The 25,613-nt window shown below is 40.0% G+C and overlaps 1 protein-coding gene across 1 annotated transcript in view; it reads left to right on the top strand.

Moving 5' to 3' along the window:
- Nucleotides 1-25,613, top strand: part of LOC126195609 (WD repeat-containing protein on Y chromosome-like) — a 455,713-nt gene that overhangs the window by 98,920 nt on the left and 331,180 nt on the right. Inside the window, exon 6 of the mRNA XM_049934234.1 lies at nucleotides 23,671-23,876. Coding sequence (XP_049790191.1) covers nucleotides 23,671-23,876 — 206 coding nt within the window. The remainder of the gene's footprint in view (nucleotides 1-23,670; nucleotides 23,877-25,613) is intronic.

Below are 25,613 nucleotides of genomic sequence, written 5' to 3'. Positions count from 1 at the left end.
TGTGCTGGGAAAACAACCTGTAACCACTTAGTAAATATCATTGGATGTAACGCCGCTTTGGGTTTATATTTTTGTCCCATGTGGGTCTGGGTGTACCTATTATCAGCATTCACTAATGTAATGACATTGCCCTCCCCTACTGTAAAGGTGGCACTACTTATCTTCCTATCAATCTCTTCAGATTTAGTTTCTAGCTGTTGGACTCCCTCCTGTAACTGTTTGATCTCATTTGTGACTATATGTTCCACAGCCTCTTCCAATTTCACTTGTCTGTTTCCCAATTCACCAATATTAACTTGGCATTGCTGTTGTATTTGTACCATGTCTTTAATTTGTTGGTATTGATGAGTTTCAATTTTTTGCATTCTCCCCTCCAATTCCATTTTGATGCCATTGACATCTCCCTCAGCTTTTCCTGTTATCTCTAATTTCATATCGTTCACCTCTTCTCAGAGTCGATCTACCTTTACCTGCAACTTGTCATCTCTCTCCTTAAGAGTTATTCTCATCTGTTCCTGGAATTCCTGCAGTTCTTTCCTTAAGTTTCCTTGGTTTTCTTTGGACATCTCTTCTATATGCTTGTTGATTTCTTCATTTCTTTTGGACCTCTCTTCTATTTGCTTGTTGATTTCTTGATTTCCTTTCTTGATTTCATCATTTCCCTTGGACATCTCTTCTATATGCTTGTTGATTCCTTGGAGCATCTTGAATATTATTGACTGAAATTCTCCATCATATAGACTCAGTTCCTTTCTAATTGGTTTTACTGGTGTCTCAGGGTAACTGGCTGAATGACACAATGGGCTGTCCATTGACATTCCACTACTACCAATTCCTGACTCATCCATGTCCTCGTGCCCTATCTCCATTTTTCTAACTACCTCTTCCACAACTTTTTCTTTCAGTTCAGGATCCATTCTCAACTATTCACTATACACAGACAAGAAAAATAAAATAGCCTCCTAGTAACCCAAACACTCACTAATTAGTTAATAATTAAATAACCCTTTGCTGTGTTAGGTTAACCCAGATTGGCAAAACAGACCTCTCCATTGAACAACATAAATTACAGAAGGCTACCCAGATATATATTTTCTGCAATTGGCAAATTTAATTTGAAGTTCCTTCCACACTCTGAAGATAGTGCAATATTAATTAATCTCACACCTGCAAATTGTACTCACTCACCCCTCAACACTCGTCAAAGTCGCGATGATTTGATGTTTGAAGTCGCACTACTAGTCATGTTGGTGTTGGCTCCTCCAGCATGGAGACTGTTAAGCAATATATTGCTGTAGCTGAGTGTGGTGCCGTGTTTACTGCTAAGTCCATGGTGAATCGCACTGACACAGTTTCATAGCTCGGTGGTTGGCAACGGGATGGAGCTGCATCACCACACAGAACCCAGAATCTAAACAGGACACAACACAGTTATGAACCTTTCCCCCAGAAGTCTTAGTCCCACAGAAATATCAGTCCTTTCCAAAGGCCTCACCTTCTGCCCCACTCCCAAATTCAACCACGCGGGACTAGTTAACTACCTCCTCTCCTTCTCCTGGGGTCACTACAGTGGAAACACTTTTTTGCCACCAACCTGACCAATCAGACTCAACCAAAGACCAATATTGAACCTTTCCTAACTCAGATCACTCATCTATCCAACTGTGATCAACCACCACTGCCTCCAAACAACCCCTGTTAACTTTCCAGAATTTCTTAACCTCAAACCTTGCCTCACCATCATTCCCCAAATCCCTCAACATGCAAACTAACCTTACATCTGCAGAAAGAACCACAGTCCACAATCTAAAAATTGATCCCAACCTTGTAATCCTACCTGTAGACAAAGACTCCACCACCGTTGTTTTCAACCACAAGGATTACATGGCAGAAGGACTCCGTCAGCTGTCAGATACTTCCACCTACAAACCATGCCACAATGGTCCCATTCCAGTAATCCAGCAGGATCTCCAGTCACTACTCAAATCCTTAGGCCCATCCCAGAACCTCTCCCCAGAGTCCATCTCTCTACCTACCCCTACCACTCCCACCTTCTACATGCTTCCTAAAGTCCATAAACCCAACCACCCAGGAAGCCCCTTTGTGGCTGGTTACTGTGCCCCCACTATCTCTGCTCTTGTTGACCAACACCTTCAACCTATTACCTGGAACCTATTCTCCTATATAAAAGATGCCAACCATTTCCTCAACCAACTCTTTACAGTTCCTGTCCCCTTACCACATGGCGCCCTGCTTGTCACTATTTATGCCATCTCCCTGTACACTAACATTCCTAATGCCCATGGCCTTACTGTTATCAAACACTACCTTTCCAGATGCCCTAATGGATTCCAAACCAACAACCTCCTTCCTAGTCTAGATGACCAACTATATTCTCACCCACTATTACTTCTCCTTTGAAGGCATTACCTACAAACAAATCAACAGTATGGCTATGAGCACCCATATGGCACCATCCTATGCAAACTTATTCATGGGCCATGTAGAGGAATCTTTCCTAAAAACCCAGAATCTTAAACTCCTCACCTGGTTCAGATTGATTAATGACATCTTTGCTATCTGGATTGAAGGTGAGGACACCTTATTCACATTCCTCCAGAACCTCAACAACTTCTTCCCCATTTGCTTCACCTGGTCCTACTCAACCCTACAAGCCACTTTCCTAGATGTTGACCTCCACCTCAGACATGGCTACATCAGTACCTCCATCCATATTAAACCTACTAACCACCAGCAGTATCTCCACTTCGACAGCTGCCACTCATTCCATACCAAGAAGTCCCTTCTGTACAACCTAGCTACCCATAGTCATTGCATCTGCAGTGATGAGCAATCCCTCTGAAAATATACCGAGGGTCTCACTGAAGCCTTCACTGACTGTAATTATCCTCCCATCCTTGTACAAAAACAAATCTCCCATGCCTTATCTTTCCAGTCTCCTGCCACCTCCCAAAGCTCCACAATCCGACCACAGAAGAGCTTTACCCTCATAACTCAGTACCATCTGGGACTGGAGCACCTGAATTACACAGGGTTTCAGTTACCTCTTGTCATGGCCTGAAATGAGAAATGTCCTGCCCACTATCCTTCCCACCCCTCCTACCATGATATTCCGCTGTCCACCGAACTTACACAATATACTCGTCCATCCTTACACAACCCCTGCTCCCAACCCTTTACCTCATGGCTCATACCTCTGTAATAGACCTAATTGTAAGACCTGTCCCACACATCCTCCTACCACCACCTACTCCAGTCTGGTCCGATCAAAGGCAGGGCTGCCTGTGAAACCAGTAATGTGATTTACAAGCTAAGCTGCAACCATTGTGCTACATTCTGTGTAGACATGACGACCAGCAAGCTGTCTGTCTGCATGATTGGCCACCGACAAACTGTGGCCAAAAAACAAATGGAGCACCCTGTTGTTGAACATACTGCCAATCATGCTATCCCTCATCTTAATGACTGCTTCACAGTCTGTGCCATATGGATCCTTCCCACCCACACCAGCTTTTCTGAACTGTGCAGTTGGAAACTTTCCCTGCAATACATACTAAGTTCCCATAACCCTCCTGGCCTCATCCTTTGTTAGTCACTGTCCTCACCCATCCAGCTACCTCCCTGTCCCCATTCCAGCACTACACAGCCATCATTTCACCACCACACCTAGTCTTTTAATTTCTTTTTATTTCTCTGCTTTCCGTTACTTACCCCCTCCTACCTCCGCACCTTCTCTCCTGCCCTCTGTCTGAACTACAACACTTCACTGTCTGCCACTCCCACCAAACATCCTTCCCCCTCCCTGCCCTAGGCTCCTCCTTACCCCCACCCAGTTACCACTCCCATCATGCACTGGTGCTGCTGCTGCAAGTTGTGTTTGTGTGAGTGTGTGAGAGTGTGTGTGTGTGTGTGTGTGTGTGTGTGTGTGTGTGTGTGTGGGTGTGTGGGTGTGTGTGTGCATGTCTACTGCTGACAAAGGCCTTAATGGCCAAAAGCTATAATTCCGTGAATCTTTTTGTTGTGCCTATTGCGACTCATCATCTCTGCTCTATAGTGAGTAGCAACTTCCCTTCTCTGGAATTGTTAAAATTAGAAAAATGTACATTTGCAATGAAACAATTAAAATTTCTTGGCCATTGCATAAGTGAAAAAGGGATTTTGCCTGATGGAGAAAAGATTGAGATTGAGGCCATTGTATAAATTTCACAAAACCTAAGAATAAAAATGATTTGAAGTCATAATTTAGATTAGTGAACTTTTATCATAAATATGTGAAAACACTGGCACTTAATGCCTCATGTTTAAATAACCTGTTAAGAAAAAATGCAGTGTGGGATTGGTCTGATGAATGTCAGTTAGCTTTTGAGGAAATTAAGAAAGAGTTGATAGAAAGTGAAATCCTTTATAGGCCTGATTTAGCATTACCATTTTGCTTGATGACTGACAGTTGTGATTATGGTTTGGGGGTACATTTGTTCCAAGAAAACGAAATCAATGGGGAAATAGAACATCATTCTATAGTGTTTGCAAGTAGAACCTTACAAAAACACGAGAGAAGTTATATGATTACAGAAAAGGAACTTTTGGCAGTAGTATGGGAATTCAAAAATTTTAAAAATTATTTGTTTGAGCATGAAGTCATAGTCTATACAGATCATAAAGCATTAACTTACATACAGGAATGTAAATTGTATTGTGAGAGAATTACCAGGATGTCAATGTTCTTACAGCAGTTTAGATATACAGTTCATTTCATAAAAGGAAAGGAAAATGTAATTGCTGATGCCCTGTCAAGAATGCCTATGGGAAATGTAAATGCTAATGAAAATAATGGTCAAGGAAAGAATTTCAAAATTATGTACTTTAAAGATGTGAAAGAAGAAAATAAAATTAGGAAAATCTATAATCAATTGAGAAGATACCAAAATGGTGATGATTATTGGAAGCTTGTTAAAAGTTATCTGGGGGAGAAAGCTCATGAAAAGGTACAAATGTACTACCTAGTCTTCAAAGGCATTCTGTATTATAGACACAACCCAGAGAGTGATGTATGGAAAGTTTGCTGGCCAGATTCTTACACCAATACTTTGATAAAATATACACATGAAAGTTTTGGACATTGTGGTGTATTGAAATATATTCAAAAAATCCAAGAATGTGTATATATCTAAAAACAAAGATGATGTGACTTACCGAACGAAAGCGCTGGCAGGTCGATAGACACACAAACAAACACAAACACACACACACAAAATTCAAGCTTTCGCAACAAACTGTTGCCTCATCAGGAAAGAGGGGAAGGAGAGGGAAAGACGAAAGGATGTGGGTTTTAAGGGAGAGGGTAAGGAGTCATTCCAATCCCGGGAGCGGAATGACTTACCTTAGGGGGAAAAAAGGACAGGTATACACTCGCACACACACACACACACACATATACAGACACAAGCAGACATATTTAAAGACAAAGAGTTTCTTGTCTTTAAATATGTCTGCTTGTGTCTGCATATGTGTGGATGGATATGTGTGTGTGTGTGTGTGCGAGTGTATACCTGTCCTTTTTTTCCCCCTAAGGTAAGTCTTTCCGCTCCCGGGATTGGAATGACTCCTTACCCTCTCCCTTAAAACCCACATCCTTTCGTCTTTCCCTCTCCTTCCCCTCTTTCCTGATGAGGCAACAGTTTGTTGTGAAAGCTTGAATTTTGTGTGTGTGTTTGTGTTTGTTTGTGTGTCTATTGACCTGCCAGCACTTTCGTTCGGTAAGTCACATCATCTTTGTTTTTAGATACATTTTTCCCATGTGGAATGTTTCCCTCTATTATATTGATATCAAGAATGTGTATATTTTCATAACATGTCTAGGAGGGTTAGTACTTGACTTACCAGTTGTGATCAATGTCAAACAACAAAAATTAGTAACAAAACCAACAAGGGTCTTTCACAAAATGTGATACCCTATAAACAGTTGGATTTACTGGGAATAGGTCTGTATGGCCAACTTCCGAGACCTAAAGGAGGGTTTCAGTATATTTTTGTTATTGTAGATTTATTTTCAAAATATGTAAAATTTTATCCTTTAAAGAAAGCAATTAGCAAGAAAATACCAACCAAATTTGTGAAAGACTATTTTATTAAATTGGATATACCAAAAGCAATTTTATCAGACAGTGGGAATAACTTTACTTCAATGTTTTGGAAGGAAATTGTATACGAATATAATATCAGACACATCCTGATTTCATCTTATTCACCAAAATGTAACCCTCCTGAGCATTATATGAGGGAAATTGGAACATTATGTAGAACTTACTGTCATAAAGAACATACTAAGTGATTAAATTATGTTAATGATTTTGAAGATGTTATGAATAGCCTACAACATACTACCACAGGATACGCTCCTTATGAGATCATGTTTGATTAAAAGCCTCCTTACTTAACCAGTTAAGTGGGCAGTTTACACCTGTGCTCCTCTTCTGCAGTGGGTAATATATGCCAGCACGCCCATTCACGGTGGTGCTGCGCACTGTTCTCACGTTTTCCTTCGCGTTTTCATTGTTGAATTTAAATTGATATTGGGTGGAAATGAATAAAATATATTGCAGAAGTTAACAAAACTGTATTTTCACAATATTACATGTCTTTTTCAGTGTGAAACATTTTAAAACAAGGTGCTGCACACAAGGAAACTTCACATTCTGCACACCATTATGAAGTCTCTTTGAGAAGGCCTTTTCTCGTACACACCACAAACCTCCTTGTTGGTCTTTTCTTCGTTGTGGGTGCCAGAAGGTCTGGAAAATGCCTGGCTGTAAGGCGTGTTGCTTTTGGTGTTCGAGGTGGGCGTCCTACTGATGTCCCTTGATGTGGTGAAGATATGGTCAACTGTTCACCAAGACTAATCAGGAAGCTCATTCTACTTTGTTCACCACCATGCTTCTTGTACAGAATGTATGCATTGTAGCATGCAATGTCCAAGTGGTGGAAAAGCTTCTGATAGTATTTTTTCAGCCTGCTTTGGCCATCTGGTAGCTTTGTAACTGAGAATCGCACCTATCCAAGCCCCCCACCCCTCCATATTATTGTTGTAGTCAACGACAACTTGTGGATTTTGAACTTCCCTTCTTCGAGTTTACATTTACAAATGTATCGTCATGGAAGGTGCTGACCATAACAATGTCTCTTTTGTCTTTCTATTTCATTACCATCTGCTTGCCTTTGTACCCTGTTATGTACTTCCCTTTCTTCAGTTTTTCCTTTTTTACAAAGTCAGGGAACCCCATTCCTGCCTTGCCGCATTGTGGTGACAACATCAGTGTTATTGCTGGTTAGTTTGTCCACCAAATCTGTACTGGTGTACCAGTTGTCAAGATAAATACAGTGGCCTTTCCTGAGTAGATCGTGTGCAAGCTCCAAAACAATTCGAGAGGTTATTTTTTCATCTGGATAGTGGCTACCATAATTAGTGTCCTTTCCAGTGTAAACAATAAGGTCCCACACATACCCGGAACTGCTTTCACAGAGTTTGTACAATTTGATGCCAAATCTGCTACACTTTGATGAAATATATTGCTTCCATCCAAGCCATCCTTTCCAGAGCAACGATTCGTTAACGGTGATGTTCCTTTCTGGCATGTACACTGATCTGAATTTATGCCACAGATGCTCCATAATGGGGTGAATTTTGAATAGTTTTCTGCTGATAGTGCCTAGTGGATCATATGAGGTATTGTCAGCAAAGTGGAGGAATTTCAATAGAAGATGAAACCGCTTTTCACTCATCACTTTCTGAAGAAAGGTGTGTCAACTTATTCCCTCTTTGAAAAGTACATTTTGTGGTCTGGTTTGTGAAGAATTCATTGAAGTATAAGCATTCCAATAAGTGTTTTTACCTCGTCGCATGTAGTATTCAGCCAACTGTGAACCCTGGAGCGTGCTGCTAAATTGGGATGAGAAGCTATGAACTGTTCTGCATATACGTTCATCTGTTCAGCTATCATTGTGCACACAGCATCATCCACAAAACACATAAAACAACTCATCACATTGTTTTGTTTTAGAGGCACAACTGTACCACTATTACCACTGAACATATACCGAATATGAACTGAACTAGCATGCACAAATTGACTAGGTACTGTCTGCTGCAGTAGTGTCTCATTGTCAGATGTTTCTGAATAGAAGTCACTTTCACTAGCCTCAACATCTGTATCTTGAAAACATTCAGAACTGTCACAGGACGCATTTTCTTGATGCGCGCTCAGGTGGACAATGTTATAACTAGCCTAGAACATGCTGTGTTGCGTGACAAGAGCTGCCATCTAGTGGACGAAGCTCAACTAATACCACAGTGTCAACGGGAGGCCGATAAGTTGTCATTCCCACTAGCTACTAGCTACAGAACGCAGTGCATGGATGTATCCGTCAAACCCACTGTGCAATAGCAGAGCATGGACGGATATATCCCTCTGCCCACTTAAAAGGTTAATTAAAGAACTTATAGGGTTTCCAGCATGTAAAAGCATAACAGCAGCTGAAAGAGAGGAAGTAGTTAGAAGAACCACGCATGACTATTATCAAAAGAAATGGCATGACAAACACATAAAAAACACAGAATTCAAAGCTGGAGATTTAGTTTTGAAAAAAGTTACAGCAAATCTAAAGCTCTAAATAACGAAATTAAAAAATTCTTTGATATTTATGTAGGACCATTTGAACTTGTTGAAAACCCACATCCAAATGCATAAAGACTTGTATATCCAAAGTCCAAAAAGTTATTTGGACTGAGGAATGTTACACAGCTAAAATTGTACAGACAACCTTAATTACCCATTTAGCATTGTGATATTTGTTCTTTGATATTTGACACACCGTTGGAAATTTATTTGAAATGCATCTTACATTACACAGTCAAGATCATACTGTATACTTTAGCAAATCCTATGGTGAGTACTTTGACCCAGTGCAAGTGAAATAACTAATAGAAAGAAATTGATTCTCATCTCTGCTATCACTGAATATTTGAACATTTTTTTAAATTCTTATATCCAATATGAATTATGAATTAAAAAGCCATTTGTGGAGTTGAAATAGTTGAGACTACATTCTGTGCACTGCATAGACAAGGCAAAATCTGGGGGTGAAAATCCTCTCAGAAACATTTTTTCAGTAATTTTGTGGTGAAATTTAACTGGTAGGGGATCTGCAGTACTTTCATAGATACACCATGTGGCATATGGCGCCTTGCCCCAGCCAGTGACTTCATATTTATTTTCTGGAATCACTCCTCTTCTACTATCCTGTCTAGATAGTAAGAGCAATTAGGTTTCTTCTACTATGCTAGGGTATACAGTGTGCAACATGTAAGACACAAGTCTATATCTTGACCAGTCACTTGACTTACAGTGTGGGAAAAGTAAACAACACCAATTTCATTTTTTAATAACCAGTGTTTTCAAAAATGATATCCATTTTCTTATTAAGATTCAACATGTAGTAATTTGCCACTTTATACCAGTAAAATGTAACAGAGTAAGACAGATTTTTGTGGTAAGTGGTAGTAAGATTTTATGCTGATTTTGTAAATGCCTATGAAATGTAAGACAGAAGAACTTATTTTGAAATGAACTGATGTTGGATCATGATTAGAGATGTTTTTCTGATGGAGATAGGTGCATGATAACTATTTATGTTACCATAGAAGTTATTGAAAATCCATAAGTCTATGAGAGATGATGATGTTGTTGTGGTAGCAGATTTGCAAATGAAGTGGATTATACATTGATATTTGCAATTTTGGTTTGACAATGATGATGATGATGTGTATATGAATGTAATGGATGTTTAGGTAGGTCAGGACATGATATTGGGGCACTCTGTTTTTTGCTGAAGTTTAATTTCTTTGACTAAGGAATACGAGGGGCGTTTGAAAAGGCTGTCCCAAGTCAAAGAGATGGCACCACCGGTGTGTGTCGAGGTCATGTTTAGTTAGTAGCACATCAAGTTTCAGCCATATTGGTCTATTTCTTTGTGTTTGGCAACCATGTGAATCAAGGAAGTCGAGTGATTGTCAAAAAATGGACGAAAAAGGATTTTGTCTGCTGATTAAACATTACTTTACAAACGGCAAAATATCTCATGAGACTAAAGAGAAGCTTGATAAACATTATGGTGAATCTGTACCTTGGATTAGAACAGTTTATCAGTTTATAAGTGGTTTCAAAATTTTCGGAGTGGCCATATGAGCACAAGTGATGCTGAACGTTCTTGACACCCTGTGGAGATTATGACTCCAGAAATCATTGATAAAATCCATGATATGGTGATGGATGACAGGAGAGTTAAGGTGCATTAGATTTCTAGTGCTGTGGGCATCTCAAATGAATGGGTATCTAATGTTTTGCATAAACATTTGGACATGAGAAAGCTATCCACAAGATAGGTTCCACAATTGCTCACACTTGACCAAAAAGGGAATCGTTTGAAGTGTTGCAAGGATGGTTTTCAGCTCTTCAGGAAGAATCTGCAGGACTTTACGCAGTGTTTCATCACTGTGGATGAAACATGGATACATTACTATACTCCTGAGACCAAACAACAATCTAAACAATGGGTTGCCAAGGGACAATCTGCTCCAAAAAAGGTGAAGACCATTCCTTTGGCCGGAAAGGTTATGGCAACTGTCTTTTGGGATACACAATGGATAATCCTCATTGACTATCTGGAAAAGGGTGAAACTATTACAGGTGAAAACCAAGCTGCAAGAAAAATCCTGGCGATTGGACCACAAAAAATTCTTTTCTATGATGACAATGCACCAGCACTCACCTCAGCAGTTGTGGTCACAAAATTAATGAAAATAAGATTCCAACTCGTTTCACATCCACCCTATCCTCCACCCTATCCACCCTATCCCTCAGATTACTATTTATCCCCCAATTTGGAGAAATGGCTGGCAGGACAAAGATTTTGTTCAAAGTAGGAGGTGATTACAGCAACTAATAGCTATTTTGCAGACTTGGACAATTCCTATTATTTGTAAGGGATCAACAAATTAGAACAGCATTGGTAAAAGTGTATAAGTCTAAAAGGAGACTACGTCGAATAATAAAAAAGGTTTACCCCAAACAAGTAAGCAGTTTTTAGTTTTGTACAGACTTTTCAAACTCCCCTTGTATCTCAAACAAGTTGCTTGGCAACCACCTTCGAGTGATATGATGCACACTGTAATCAACTGTTTAACTTGATCCATTTTAACTTTGGCAACTGTTGATGTACTGTATACACTATTACTTGAAGTTGATTTTCTTACATGAAATATGTCATTGTACTTATACTTTACATGTGCCTTGTTGATTGGAAGGACAATATATGTAATGCATGGACCAGAATTCTGTAACTTGATTTGTATCTCTCAGACCTGCCTCCTGAAAGAAAATACTGGCCAGAAATGATACATATTCGTAAGTGAAACAAATACATAACAAACTCAATAAGATGTGGTGACGACTCATGTCCATGTTATGCTAGAATATTGTAGATTATGGTTTGACTCATCGGAATTCCCCCCCCCCCCCCCCCCCCACCAAAAAACAAGGTTGTTATATAATTTTTCTTTGTTGCTTTTCACACCCGACTTTAAGGTGTCCCGCAATTATACAAAAGTTTATGAACTTTCAGTGTCACTTACTACTAATTCTGACAAAGTGATATTCATCAGATGTTGTTTCTTGTGGTAAACACAGTATTCATTTAAAATAATTTTGAATACATTTATCTTACCTAATTATGCATGAGAAACTTCTTCTCAAAATGAGAGCATTTTTTGCACTTCAATGATTAGCCCAAAGAGGCATTCACTTTGTTTATTTATTGATCTGAAACTTATAGTGATTTAATATGATATTTGTGTACCTTATTTCTATATTTTCATGTTTATGTATTTATCATGTTTGATCTGAACCAGATATCAGAGGAACTGCTTGTAAGTTAGCTGGTTATATCTAGCATTTGATACTTGTATTAATCAATACAAAGATAAATATTTAAATTACTCTTTCTAGCAGAATGCTATTGTTTACCCTTCACCAGTCAGTTAATAGGGAGTGTTGGGGTTAATTTTCAGGGACTGGTAAAGTGAAGCTGTGGCAAATCCACTCTGTAGGGAATGTCGAACACACTTCTCCCTCCTGTGCCACAGTGAAGTACTTGAACAGTGAGGGTCCTGGGTAGGGGGGTTGGGGGGTTTCTGTCTTAGGGGTCTGTCATCTTTTCTTCTTCAGCTCCAACACTCCCAATATTCAATTTCATTTCTTACTTCTCACCAGGGTACCAAGCTGTCCTTCCCTGTGTCCACATGTGTACGTCTCTATTGCTGAGACCCTTCTCATTTGCCATGTCAGTTCTTATCTTTATGACTAAAACCTATTGTATAGGAGGATCCAGGAAACAAGCAAGCATTTCTGCATTATTGAATATACTGAGTTTCAAAGATGTCACATGTATAGATTATCTTTGATATACCTGTAATTGATGATACACTTTTGCTAATTTGAGAGCAAGTATACAGTTTTTGACTTGATGTACTGGTGGTTTTTGATAAGGATGATTTAAACATTTATTATAGATGTATAACCATATTTTCAAAGAAATAACATGTACAGACAATCTTTGATATAATTGAAACATTACTCACTTATGTTTAATTTTGTTGTATGTTGCAACCCAAAGTGGTGAAGGACCAAATTTCAAGAAATTTCTTGTATTATAAAGTGTAGTACCATATTATAAAAATGTATTTGATGAACCAAAGATCTTGAAACAGTCTGTGTACTGTGATTTAATCAATATTTGTATGAGTAGTCCAAGTGGACTCAATGGAAAATTGTTTTTTAGTCAGCCCCGGATGGCAATGTGTGGAAGTGTGATTATTCAGTAATGTATGTGAACGTTAGTGTTAAGTGCAGAGACTAGTGCAATAGCACTTGAGAATTTTGTACTAGTTATATAATTTGAAATCCAAAGTTACAACTGCACTTCATGTAGTTAATAAGAATTTATTTTTAGTGATATGTTATCAAAGAACAAATTAAAATTGCAAAATGAGATTTAAGGCAGGAAATGTTTAAATATGATCAAAGCAATCAATTACACGAAATATGATGGTCATAAAGAGTGGAATATGAACCACATTTCAGGTTTTTCAATGAAGAACTTCTGATGAGCAGAGAACCACATTGAGCTTCAGTTCAGTGCTCCTCAGTACACATCGGGAATACTGAACACTTTGGTATATTATGATCTTATGTTGTGCATTACTAAGAAGAACTCGGTACACCTGACTACAATAGGATGTTTCCAAGAACAATCTAATATGGATTTTGAGTATTGTAGTATCCGATACTAATGCTTGTTCCACAATGCATCGACAGTATTGAGTAAGAGTTATATACACCGGTGTCTCCATTGCACTTAGGAGAACCTGGAGGCTCTAATGGCTGATATAATTATTCAGAAACAAGACCAGTTCAGCTAACTTCCATTAGATAATTTTTCTGATTGAAATAGATTTACCTCATACTTATGCTCAAATACAAGCTACGGACAATCCTGCAAATTAACTTGTTGTTTCTTTGTGATATTTATCAATATTTTGTCTTATCTAGTTGAAACTTACACAAAATAATTTATGATAATATTATATATTTAATTGAAAACATATTTAAAGTTCATTATGATGTATGTGTGCACTTCATTTTGGAGATTAAGCAGAAATCTGATCTCAGATCATACGTAAATTGCTAATCCATCCAATTAATTGTAAAATGAGTATTCTTACATGGGGAGTTGTTGAGACATAACAGTCCACTGAAACCCATTTAAAACACGTATTTTTGAGCCAATTTGAAATAAACAGGAATCACTGATGTAAACAAAAGCTAGTGGTATAGGTAAACCTATACTTATAAAATTGTTACAGTGAAACTGTTTACTAAATTACAATTGTATTGAAGTATACAAATCCTGTAATTGGTAGGAATATTTAGGATTAACGTAATTAGGTGAAATCTGGAACAAATGATCGAGTACATTGGTCAAAGTCATTTCTTTGAAACTGAGATGGATTTGTGTTAAAATAGTATCTAAAATAAAGTCTGTGGTATTTAAATGAAAAACCAACTCAGAGAATCAAAATTGATTAGAAAGTTAAAATGTAATTAGGGAAAATGTTATAAGTGGCGTGTAAACATAGTCAGTTCTTTAGGTGTTTTGTCAATAATAAATAAAAGACCTTTTTTGCCACATTCAGTGAGAGACTTGGAAACAATACATTGGTAGGAACATTTTCTGAACCATGTATCTTTTGCATTTTATAAAAATAACAAAGATGATGTGACTTACCAAATGAAAGTGCTGGCAGGTCGACAGACACACAAACAAACACAAACATACACACAAAATTCAAGCTTTCGCAAGAAACTGTTGCCTCATCAGGAAAGAGGGAAAACGAAAGGATGTGGGTTTTAAGGAGAGGGTAAGGAGCCATTCCAATCCCGGGAGCGGAAAGACTTACCTTAGGGGGAAACAAGGACGGGTATACACTCGCACACACACACACACACACATATCCATCCACACATATACAGACACAAGCAGACATTATATACCTCTGCCCAAACTCCCTGTCCCCGTCCCCAAACATGTCTGCCCGCGTCTGCACATGTGTGGATGGATATGTGTGTGTGTGTGCGCGCGCGAGTGTATACCCGTCCTTTCCCCCCCCCCCCCACCCCCCAAGGCAAGTCCCCCCGCTCCCAGGACTGGAACGACTCCCCACCCTCTCCCCCAAAACCTAAAACCTCTTTCCTCATTACCTTAGCCAGCTTCATCCTGACCCACAACTTCTTCACTTTTGAAGACCAGACATACCAACAATTAAAGGGAACAGCCATGGGTACCAGGATGGCCCCTTAGTATGCCAACCTATTCATGGGTCGCTTAGAGGAAGTCTTCTTGGTTACCCAGGCCTGCCAAACCAAAGTTTGGTACAGATTTATTGATGATATCTTCATGATCTGGACTCATAGTGAAGAAGAACTCCAGAATTTCCTCTCCAACCTCAACTCCTTTGGTTCCATCAGATTCACCTGGTCCTACTCCAAATCCCATGCCACTTTCCTTGATGTTGACCTCCACCTGTCCAATGGCCAGCTGCACACGTCCGTCCACATCAAACCCACCAACAAGCAACAGTACCTCCATTACGACAGCTGCCACACATTCCACATCAAACGGTCCCTTCCCTACAGCCTAGGTCTTCGTGGAAAATGAATCTGCTCCAGTCCGGAATCCCTGAAGCATTACACCAACAACCTGACAACAGCTTTCGCATCCCGCAACTACCCTCCCGACCTGGTACAGAAGCAAATAACCAGAGCCACTTCCTCATCCTCTCAAACCCAGAACCTCCCACAGAAGAACCACAAAAGTGCCCCACTTGTGACAGGATACTTTCCAGGACTGGATCAGATTCTGAATGTGGCTCTCCAGCAGGGATACGACTTCCTCAAATCCTGCCCTGAAATGAGATCCATCCTTCATGAAATCCTCCCCACTCCACCAAGAGTGTCTTTCCGCCGTCCACCTAACCTTCGTAACCTCTTAGTTCATCCCTATGAAATCCCCAAACCACCTTCCCTACCCTCTGGCTCCTACCCTTGTAACCACCCCCGGTGTAAAACCTGTCCCATGCACCCTCCCACCACCACCTACTCCAGTCCTGTAACCCGGAAGGTGTACACGATCAAAGGCAGAGCCACGTGTGAAAGGACCCACGTGATCTACCAACTGACCTGCCTACACTGTGATGCATTCTATGTGGGAATGATCAGCAACAAACTGTCCATTCGCATGAATGGACACAGGCAGACAGTGTTTGTTGGTAATGAGGATCACCCTGTGGCTAAACATGCCTTGGTGCATGGCCAGCACATCTTGGCGCAGTGTTACACCGTCCGGGTTATCTGGATACTTCCCACTAACACCAACCTATCCGAACTCCGGAGATGGGAACTTGCTCTTCAATATATCCTCTCTTCCCGTTATCCACCAGGCCTCAATCTCCACTAATTTCAAGTTGCCGCCACTCATACCTCACCTGTCATTCAACAACATCTTTGCCTCTGCACTTCTGCCTCGACTGACATCTCTGCCCAAACTCTTTGTCTTTAGATGTGTCTGCTTGTGTCTGTGTATGTGTGGATGGATATGTGTGTGTGTGCGAGTGTATACCCGTCCTTTTTTTCCCCCTAGGGTGGGTCTTTCCCCTCCCGGGATTGGGACGACACCTTGCCCTCTCCCTTGGAGCCCACATCCTTTTGTCTTTCCCTCTCCTTCCCTCTTTCCTGGTGGGGCGGAGGTTTGTTGCGAGGGCTTGAATTTTGTGTGTATGTTTGTGTTTGTTTGTGTGTCTGTCGACCTGCCGGCACACACACACACACATATATATATATATATATATATATATATATATATATATATATATATATAGAGGGAAACATTCCACGTAGCAAAAATATATCTAAAAACAAAGATGATGTGACTTACCAAATGAAAGTGCTGGCAGGTCGACGGACACACAAGCATACACGCAGGGTTCAGGCTTTCGCGGCGGACTGTTGCCTCGTCGGGGGGGGGGGGGGGGGGGAGAATTGGGTTTTGGGGGAGAGAGTGGGGAGTCGTTCCAGTCCCGGGAGCGGGGGGACTTGCCTTGGGGGGGGGGGGGGAAAGGACGGGTATACACTCGCGCGCGCACACACACACACACATATCCATCCACACATGTGCAGACGCGGGCAGACATGTTTGGGGACGGGGACGGGGAGTTTGGGCAGAGGTATATAATGTCTGCTTGTGTCTGTATATGTGTGGATGGATATGTGTGTGTGTGTGTGTGTGTGTGCGAGTGTATACCCGTCCTTTTTTCCCCCTAAGGTAAGTCTTTCCGCTCCCGGGATTGGAATGACTCCTTACCCTCTCCTTAAAACCCACATCCTTTCGTCTTTCCCTCTTTCCTGATGAGGCAACAGTTTCTTGCGAAAGCTTGAATTTTGTGTGTATGTTTGTGTTTGTTTGTGTGTCTTTCGACCTGCCAGCACTTTCATTTGGTAAGTCACATCATCTTTGTTTTTAGATGTATTTTTCCTACGTGGAATGTTTCCCTCTATTATAACTATATATAAAAATTAATAGAGGGAAACATTCCACGTGGGAAAAATATATCTAAAAACAAAGATGATGTGACTTACCAAACGAAAGCGCTGGCATATAAATTAATAGAGGGAAACATTCCACGTGGGATAAATATATCTAAAAACAAAGATGATGTGACTTACCAAATGAAACCGCTGGCACGTCGATAGACACACAAACAAACACAAACATACACACAAAATTCAAGCTTTCGCAACAAACTGTTGCCTCATCAGGAAAGAGGGAAGGAGACGGAAAGACAAAAGGATGTGGGTTTTAAGGGAGGGATAAGGAGTCATTCCAATCCCAGGAGCGGAAAGACTTACCTTAGGGGGAAAAAAGGACGGGTATACACTCGCACACACACACATATCCATCCACACATATACAGACGCAAGAAGACATATTTAAAGACAAAGAGTTTGGGCAGAGATGTCAGTCGAGGCAGAAGTGCAGAGGCAAAGATGTTGTTAAATGACAGGTGAGGTATGAGCGTCGGCAACTTGAAATTAGTGGAGATTGAGGCCTGGTGGATAACGGGAGGAGAGGATATATTGAAGAACAAGTTCCCATCTCCAGAGTTTGGATAGGTTGGTGTTAGTGGGAAGTATCCAGATAACCCGGATGGTGTAACACTGCGCCAAGATGTGCTGGCCGTGCACCAGGGCATGCTTAGCCACAGGGTGATCCTCATTACCAACAAACACTGTCTGCCTGTGTCCATTCATGCGAATGGACAGTTTGTTGCTGGTCATTCCCACATAGAATGCATCACGTGTAGGCAGGTCAGTTGGTAGATCACGTGGGTGCTTTCACACGTGGCTCTGCCTTTGATCGTGTACACCTTCCGGGTTACAGGACTGGAGTAGGTGGTGGTGGGAGGGTGCATGGGACAGGTTTTACACCGGGGGCGGTTACAAGGGTAGGAGCCAGAGGGTAGGGAAGGTGGTTTGGGGATTTCATAGGGATGAACTAAGAGGTTACAAAGGTTAGGTGGACGGCGGAAAGACACTCTTGGAGGAGTGGGGAGGATTTCATGAAGGATGGATCTCATTTCAGGGCAGGATTTTAGGAAGTTGTATCCCTACTGGAGAGCCACATTCAGAATCTGATCCAGTCCCGGAAAGTATCCTGTCACAAGTGGGGCACTTTTGTGGTTCTTCTGTGGGAGGTTCTGGGTTTGAGAGGATGAGGAAGTGGCTCTGGTTATTTGCTTCTGTACCAGGTCGGGAGGGTAGTTGCGGGATGCGAAAGCTGTTGCCAGGTTGTTGGTGTAATGCTTCAGGGATTCTGGACTGGAGCAGATTCGTTTGCCACGAAGACCTAGGCTGTAGGGAAGGGACCGTTTGATGTGGAATGTGTGGCAGCTGTCGTAATGGAGGTCCTTTCATCTTTCCCTCTCCTTCCCTCTTTCCTGATGAGGCAACAGTTTGTTGCGAAAGCTTGAATTTTGTGTGTATGTTTGTGTTTGTTTGTGTGTCTATCGACACACAAGGACGGGTATACACTCGTACACACACACATATCCATCCACACATATACAGACACTTTACAAATGTCTGCTTGTGTCTGTCTATGTGCGGATGGATATGTGTGTGTGTGTGCGAGTGTATACCTTTACAAATGTCTGCTTGTGTCTGTGTATGTGCGGATGGATATGTGTGTGTGTGCGAGAGTATACCTGTCCTTTTTTCCCCCTAAGGTAAGTCTTTCCGCTCCCGGGATTGGAATGACTCCTTACCCTCTCCCTTAAAACCCACATCCTTTCGTCTTTCCCTCTCCTTCCCTCTTTCCTGATGAGGCAACAGTTTGTTGCGAAAGCTTGAATTTCGTGTGTATGTTTGTGTTTGTTTGTGTGTCTATCGACCTGCCAGCACTTTCGTTCGGTAAGCCACATCATCTGTGTTTTTAGATATATTTTTCCCACGTGGAATGTTTCCATCTATTATATTCATATCATTAGTATGAACCCAACAATTACATTTGATATTGTCACTGTTGCATCTCGAAATCTTTCCTGTCATCTTATTTTCTCTTTCTGTTTTTGCAAGTAGTTTCACTTTGTATTCACCTTCTGCTCTTTACCGAATCTACAATACAATTTTATCCTTCCTATATATACTCAATAATACGTAACCCACTTCCAAACCATAACCAAAAAATTTTTTCCGCTTTCAACAATACTGCTGCTACAAAATCCACCATTTCCAGTTCACAAACCGTTCCTTTCAACTATTAAACAGCCATTTCTGCTAGTTCCAATAACTTTCGCTTTTTTTCCATTTCCGTTTTTCCCACATCACTGGCCTTTACAAATGTCTGCTTGTGTCTGTGTATGTGCGGATGGATATGTGTGTGTGTGCGAGTGTATACCTGTCCTTTTCTCCCTCTAAGGTAAGTCTTTCCGCTCCCGGAATTGGAATGACTCCTTACCCTCTCCCTTAAAACCCACATCCTTTCGTCTTTCTCTCTCCTTCCCTCTTTCCTGATGAGGCAACAGTTTGTTGTGAAAGCTTGAATTTCGTGTGTATGTTTGTGTTTGTTTGTGTGTCTATCGACCTGCCAGCACTTTCGTTCGGTAAGTCACATCATCTGTGTTTTTAGATATATTTTTCCCACGTGGAATGTTTCCGTCTATTATAATTCCACGTGGGAAAAATATATCTAAAAACAAAGATGATGTGACTTACCGAACGAAAGCACTGGCAGGTCGATAGACACACAAACAAACACAAACACACACACAAAATTCAAGCTTTCACAACAAACTGTTCCCTCATCAGGAAAGAGGGGAAGGAGAGGGAAAGACAAAAGGATGTGGGTTTTAAGGGAGAGGGTAAGGAGTCATTCCAATCCCGGGAGCGGAAAGACACACATATACGAGGGCGGTTCAGAAAGTAACCTCCGATTGGTCACAGTGCGGGTTGTGGGGGGAGTAGCGACGCCATCTGTGCATTCACACACTCAACAGGTCAGCCAGCATCAAGCCGTGGTCGAGTGAACGTCGTACCTGCGCTAGTTTAGTTTTTGTGGCAGTTTGAAATGTGTGCTGCAATAGAAAATCGCGCCAAATGTGAAGTGCGTGCTGTCATAAGGTTTTTTACAGCCAAAGGATATTCTGCAGCAGCTATTCATCGTGAGCTTTGTGCTGTGTACGGACCAAAGAGTTATGAGTGAAGGAGTTGTCCCTGAATGGGTACGTTTATTTAAAAGTGGACGAGAAAACGTACATGATGAAGAGAGGAGTGGTAGACCATCATTGGTGACTGACGAATCAATTGAATTCATGGAACGTGGTACGACCATTAATCAAGACGTGTACTGTGAAACAATAAAAAAGTTACGACGGGCTATACAGAACAAACGCCGTGGTATGCTGACTTCCGGTATCGTTTTTTTTGCACGATAACGCCCGTCCTCACTCTGCTCGCAGAACAACGGCCCTTCTTGAGTCCTTCAAGTGGGACGTTATCAACCATCCACCTTACAGCCCAGACCTGGCGCCAAGTGATTATCACCTCTTCATGCATTTAAAGAAATGGCTCGGGTCACAGCGGTTTGATGACGACGAAGAGCTGAAAGATGCGGTCACAGGCTGGCTCCAGGCACAAGCGGGTGATTTTTATGCAGAAGGAATTTCAAAGCTTGTGAAGAGATACAATAAGTGCCTCAATCGCTATGGAGACTATGTAGAAAAATAGTGCAAAGATGTAGTTGTAAGATGTATATATTAAAATATTTTTATTTAACTTGGTGTATTTTTTTAAATCAACTGGAAGTTACTTTCTGAACAGCCCTTGTATATATATATATATATATATATATATATATATATATATATATATATATATATATATATATATATATATGGTCTTTAAATATGTCTGCTTGTGTTTGTACATGTGTGGATGGATATGTGTGTGTGTGCGAGTGTATACCCGTCCTTTTTTCCCCCTAAGGTAAGTCTTTCCGCTCCTGGGATTGGAATGACTCCTTACCCTCTCCCTTAAAACCCACATCCTTTCGTCTTTCCCTCTCCTTCCCTCTTTCCTGATGAGGCAACAGTTTGTTGCAAAAGCTTGAATTTTGTGTGTATGTTTGTGTGTTTATCGACGTGCCAGCGCTTTCGTTTGGTAAGTCACATCATCTTTGTTTTTATATATATATATATAAAGCGGCAGCCATGTTGGCATTGGGTGGCAGTGTTTTATGAGATGTTGTGATGTTGTGCAAGAAGCATGCAATTGCTTAAGTAAGATGTACATCAGTGTTGTAAGCATGCCAGTATTTTTTAGTTTTGTCAAAGTAATATAATAATTATGACGTGATATAGAATGAAGGTTCTGAAACATAATGTTTGTGTTGGTCACTCTTGGTGTAAAAACCAAGTAACTGTGGACATGAAGGAAGACAGTCTTGTGGCAGCAGCAGATAAAAAGCAGTTGGATGAGTTCACCCTACATAATTATAAGAATTTTTAATAATAATTTCACACATAACATAGGCAACGATAGGCATGCTTACCTGATTATGATAGGGATTTGAGTATTGATGTGATACTGTCCATATCCCTTTTTCGTCATAATAAACATCTGTAATCTAAACTTGAGAGATTCATAAATATGTGTCCCAAGTGTTATTCTTATACATCACAGTTAAAAAATACATGTATTCAAAATACATACATTCTTTTTGAGACTCTCTGTATGCTAACATCCCCAATAACTATGGTCTTGCAAACATTAAGCACTACTTCTCGCAATGTTCTGCCTACTTCAAATTCACCACTTCATGATTTACACACTTGACGAGATACATCATTACCTGTATCTACTTCTGCTTTGAGTAGATGACATGTGAATGAATCCATGTTACTCTCATACACATATATGTATATGTTTATCTTGAATTTGTAGGTTTTAGGTTATTTCATGGAGGGAAGCTGGTGGGAGGCTGTATGGTGAAATAAAGTCCAATTTTTAGGTTTTCTTTGTTGCTGGTATTTTGTTGTTCCCTTTTCTCTCAGCCTTTGCCATTGTGTGTCTCTTGATATGTTGTTCTGCAGGTTTTCTTTGTGTATTTACCTTCTCCAGTTCATATCTTTCATTGGTCACAGGAAGGACTGCCAAGGTAAGGCCTCTGTGGTTCCACAATCTAACATTTTGAACAGTTTGCACCTCTGTCCTTTGCATATCACTGAGTGGATAGCAGAATTCTTATTTGCTTTTGAAGCTCTGTATTGTAATACTGATTGACAATTCTTACTACAAATTAATAATTTCTTTATAAGTAGATGTACCCATTGGGTATAACTAAAGTGCAGCTACTCACAGAAGTCAAATGTGAGCTATAATTATCACTTGGCAGCAAAACTTGGTAGAAATATTAATTTGTTAATGCATAACCAATTTATGCTGCAAAAAGCTAGTTTCAGTTTTGGCCACCAGGTGCAAATATAATGCTGTGAATGCAAGAAAGACATATAGAGAATGGATTAGGAATGGGATGTGGGCAGGAAAGGTCAAAAAAGTGAAGAAGGCATAAAGTTTATTTTATTATTAATCACCACTTACACAGTTTGTTCAATGTGAGTGGGGACATTGATGAGATGCTGTGTGGAACATCAGATTTGCACCTGTTGGTCAAAATTGGAACTAATTTTTTTGCAGTGCAAATGAGTTCTGCATTAACAAATTAGTATATCTATCATGTTTCAGTGCCATATGATAATTACAGCCCACACTGGGTCCCTATGAGTAACTGCTCTTTAATTATAACCACCTGGTATGTTTTGATCTGTTCTAGGTTATTACGGTTAATGTTGATCTTCTATTTTTAAATGTGTTAAAACATTCATATTAATTGATAACTAATATACTGATGGTTATATCACTGAAATGTCTTGAGTACTTGTGTTGCTCTAGAACATGTTTCTTTTTCAAAACTTTCAGAGTGAACTTGAAGGAATGAGAGTTATTGAGCACTACTCCATTCATACCAACAGTGTGATGCAACTGGGATTCTATGCCAGTCTAAAACATTTTGTTTCCTGTTCTGCCTGTCCTAAAAATTCCCTGTACCTCTGTGATATTTTGGGAACAAAGACACACTATAGTTTTGATTTGGATGCGGGTGTTTCTTGCTTTAATTTTTCAGAAGGTACATAATTACATGTTACTTTATTTTAATTATGTCACAAAACACTTTATAAAATACTTGCCAGTAATTAATAGTTATTCATATATTATGAATCCAATGTATTTAAATAAAAGGGTTGCCAAGGGAGCTCTTAGAAGATAGAGTTGATAGATTGTTATTGGTTACTAAATTGAATATATGTTCTAACTTGAAGAAAAAAAGAATATTTTACTACTATACAAACTTTATTTACATTTTTTATAGAAACTCATTTGATTGTTACTGGTGGGCGAGATTGCATCATCCGTGTGTGGAATGTATTTGTGCAGGCCAAACCAAAGTACAGCTTTTTTGGCCACAAAACAGCAATTGTCAGTATTGAACTCCAAGATTCTGGTCAAAAAATATTTTCTCTTTCTAAAGATAAAACTATAAAAGTGTGGGATTTAACTTTACAGTCATGCATTCAGGTATGTGTCTCATTTTCATTAATGATGCTGTTGTGTTGTTATGCATAAAATCGAGCTATATTATGCATGTGCTATCCAACAAGAGAGGAGAATGTAAGTGGTCTATGTGAGAAATGTTAAAAAAAGTAATCGTTTTGACACATTATTCCAAGAATTGTTAAAGATGAATGTTGTAACCTCTACATAATTCACAGTAAAACTTACTATCTTTACTAACATGTTAAAATTTTTCCCTCTTGTTTTGCTAATCTTTTTTGTACAACTGATCTATGTGAAATATAATCATGATACTGTATACATAATGCTGTAATATTAATACAAGTGTGTGCTAAAAATGTGTTGCTCTAACAGTTTTTCAATAAAACAGGTCATTTGTCACAAAAATGAAGTTTTCTAAAATGTGACAAAGAGTGAAAATGCAACAGTATTGTAGTCATTAATATGTTATATACTGTCCAGATCTAACCTTTTGCCGTCTTAGGTTGCATTTTTAATTTTAATTCAGCTGTTGCTATTTACTAAATGTCAAAATCCACAAGACATTTTCATTTATTCTAGACGATCTTTACACATAGTCTCTTCAGAGCTTTTATTCTTTTTATATTTCTCTCATAAACTGTGACAACAGCTTTGTTTACTCCAAAACTGAGAATGCTATATCCAGTAAATACATTTTCAAAGTCATGACTAAATAACATTATTGGGAGGCTCACTAGTATTTGCAGTTTATCCTAGCTGATATTCTTCAGCAGATCTGGCTTTGCAAAAAACTATAAACTGGATTTGTTACCTTCAAAACAGTATTATGCAAACTGTTTTTGTGATTAAATTATCTGTGTGTAAATAAGATGCTGACTGATAGAGCCCTTGTGAAAGAACCTAAAATGTAGCAGTAGAAAGTCCAAGATGAAATAACAAAAATATTATGAAAAGGCTAGAAAGCTACTCACAATATAGAGCAGATAATGAGCTGCAGACAGGTACAAACAAAAGACTGGTATGCATTTTAGCTTTCAGCCAAAGGCTTTCTTCCTAAGTACAAAATGAACACACATTCACAAAAGCACAACTCACACACACATGACCACTATCCTTGGCCATTGCAACTGGACTGCAACTGCACCTCATGGGATAAGCAATGTGGTTTGGGTGGTGGGGTAATAAGGTTGCTGGGGCAGTGAGGAGGAAAGACAGTGGTGTAGGGGTGTGTGGAGGTGCACTGCTGCTTGTGGGACTTGTACAGTTCAGAAAAACTGGTGTTCATTGAAAGGATCCAGATGATACAGGCTGTGAAGCAGTCATTGAAGTGAAGGACATCAAGTTGGGCAGCATGCACACCAAGTGGGTGGTACAGCAGTCTCTTGGTCACAGTCTATTAATGGCCAGTCATGTAACACACAACTTGTTGGTTGTCATGGCCATGTAGAAAGCAGCACATTGTTTACATCTTAGTATGTAGATTGCATGGCTGCTTTCTCAGGTAGTGCTGCATTTGATGAAGAGGGAGATGCCTTTGGCTGTCGGTAGGAGGACATATGGGACAGGTCTTGTGTGTAAGTCTGTTACAGGAATATGAACCATGAGGCAAGGGGTTGGCAGCAGGGCTGGAGCAGGAATGGACAAGGATACTGTGTAGGACCAGTGGCTAGTGGAATACCACTGTGGGAAGGATAGTGAGTAGGATACTCCTCACTTCAAGGCATGGTAAGAAGTAGTCAAAACTCTAGTGGAGAATAT

This window comes from Schistocerca nitens, chromosome 7 (genome assembly GCF_023898315.1).
Source record: "Schistocerca nitens isolate TAMUIC-IGC-003100 chromosome 7, iqSchNite1.1, whole genome shotgun sequence".
Classification (NCBI taxonomy): Eukaryota; Metazoa; Arthropoda; class Insecta; order Orthoptera; family Acrididae; genus Schistocerca; species Schistocerca nitens.
The sequence above is the reverse complement of the archived record's forward strand: the minus strand, read 5'-3'. Positions and strand labels throughout refer to the sequence as shown.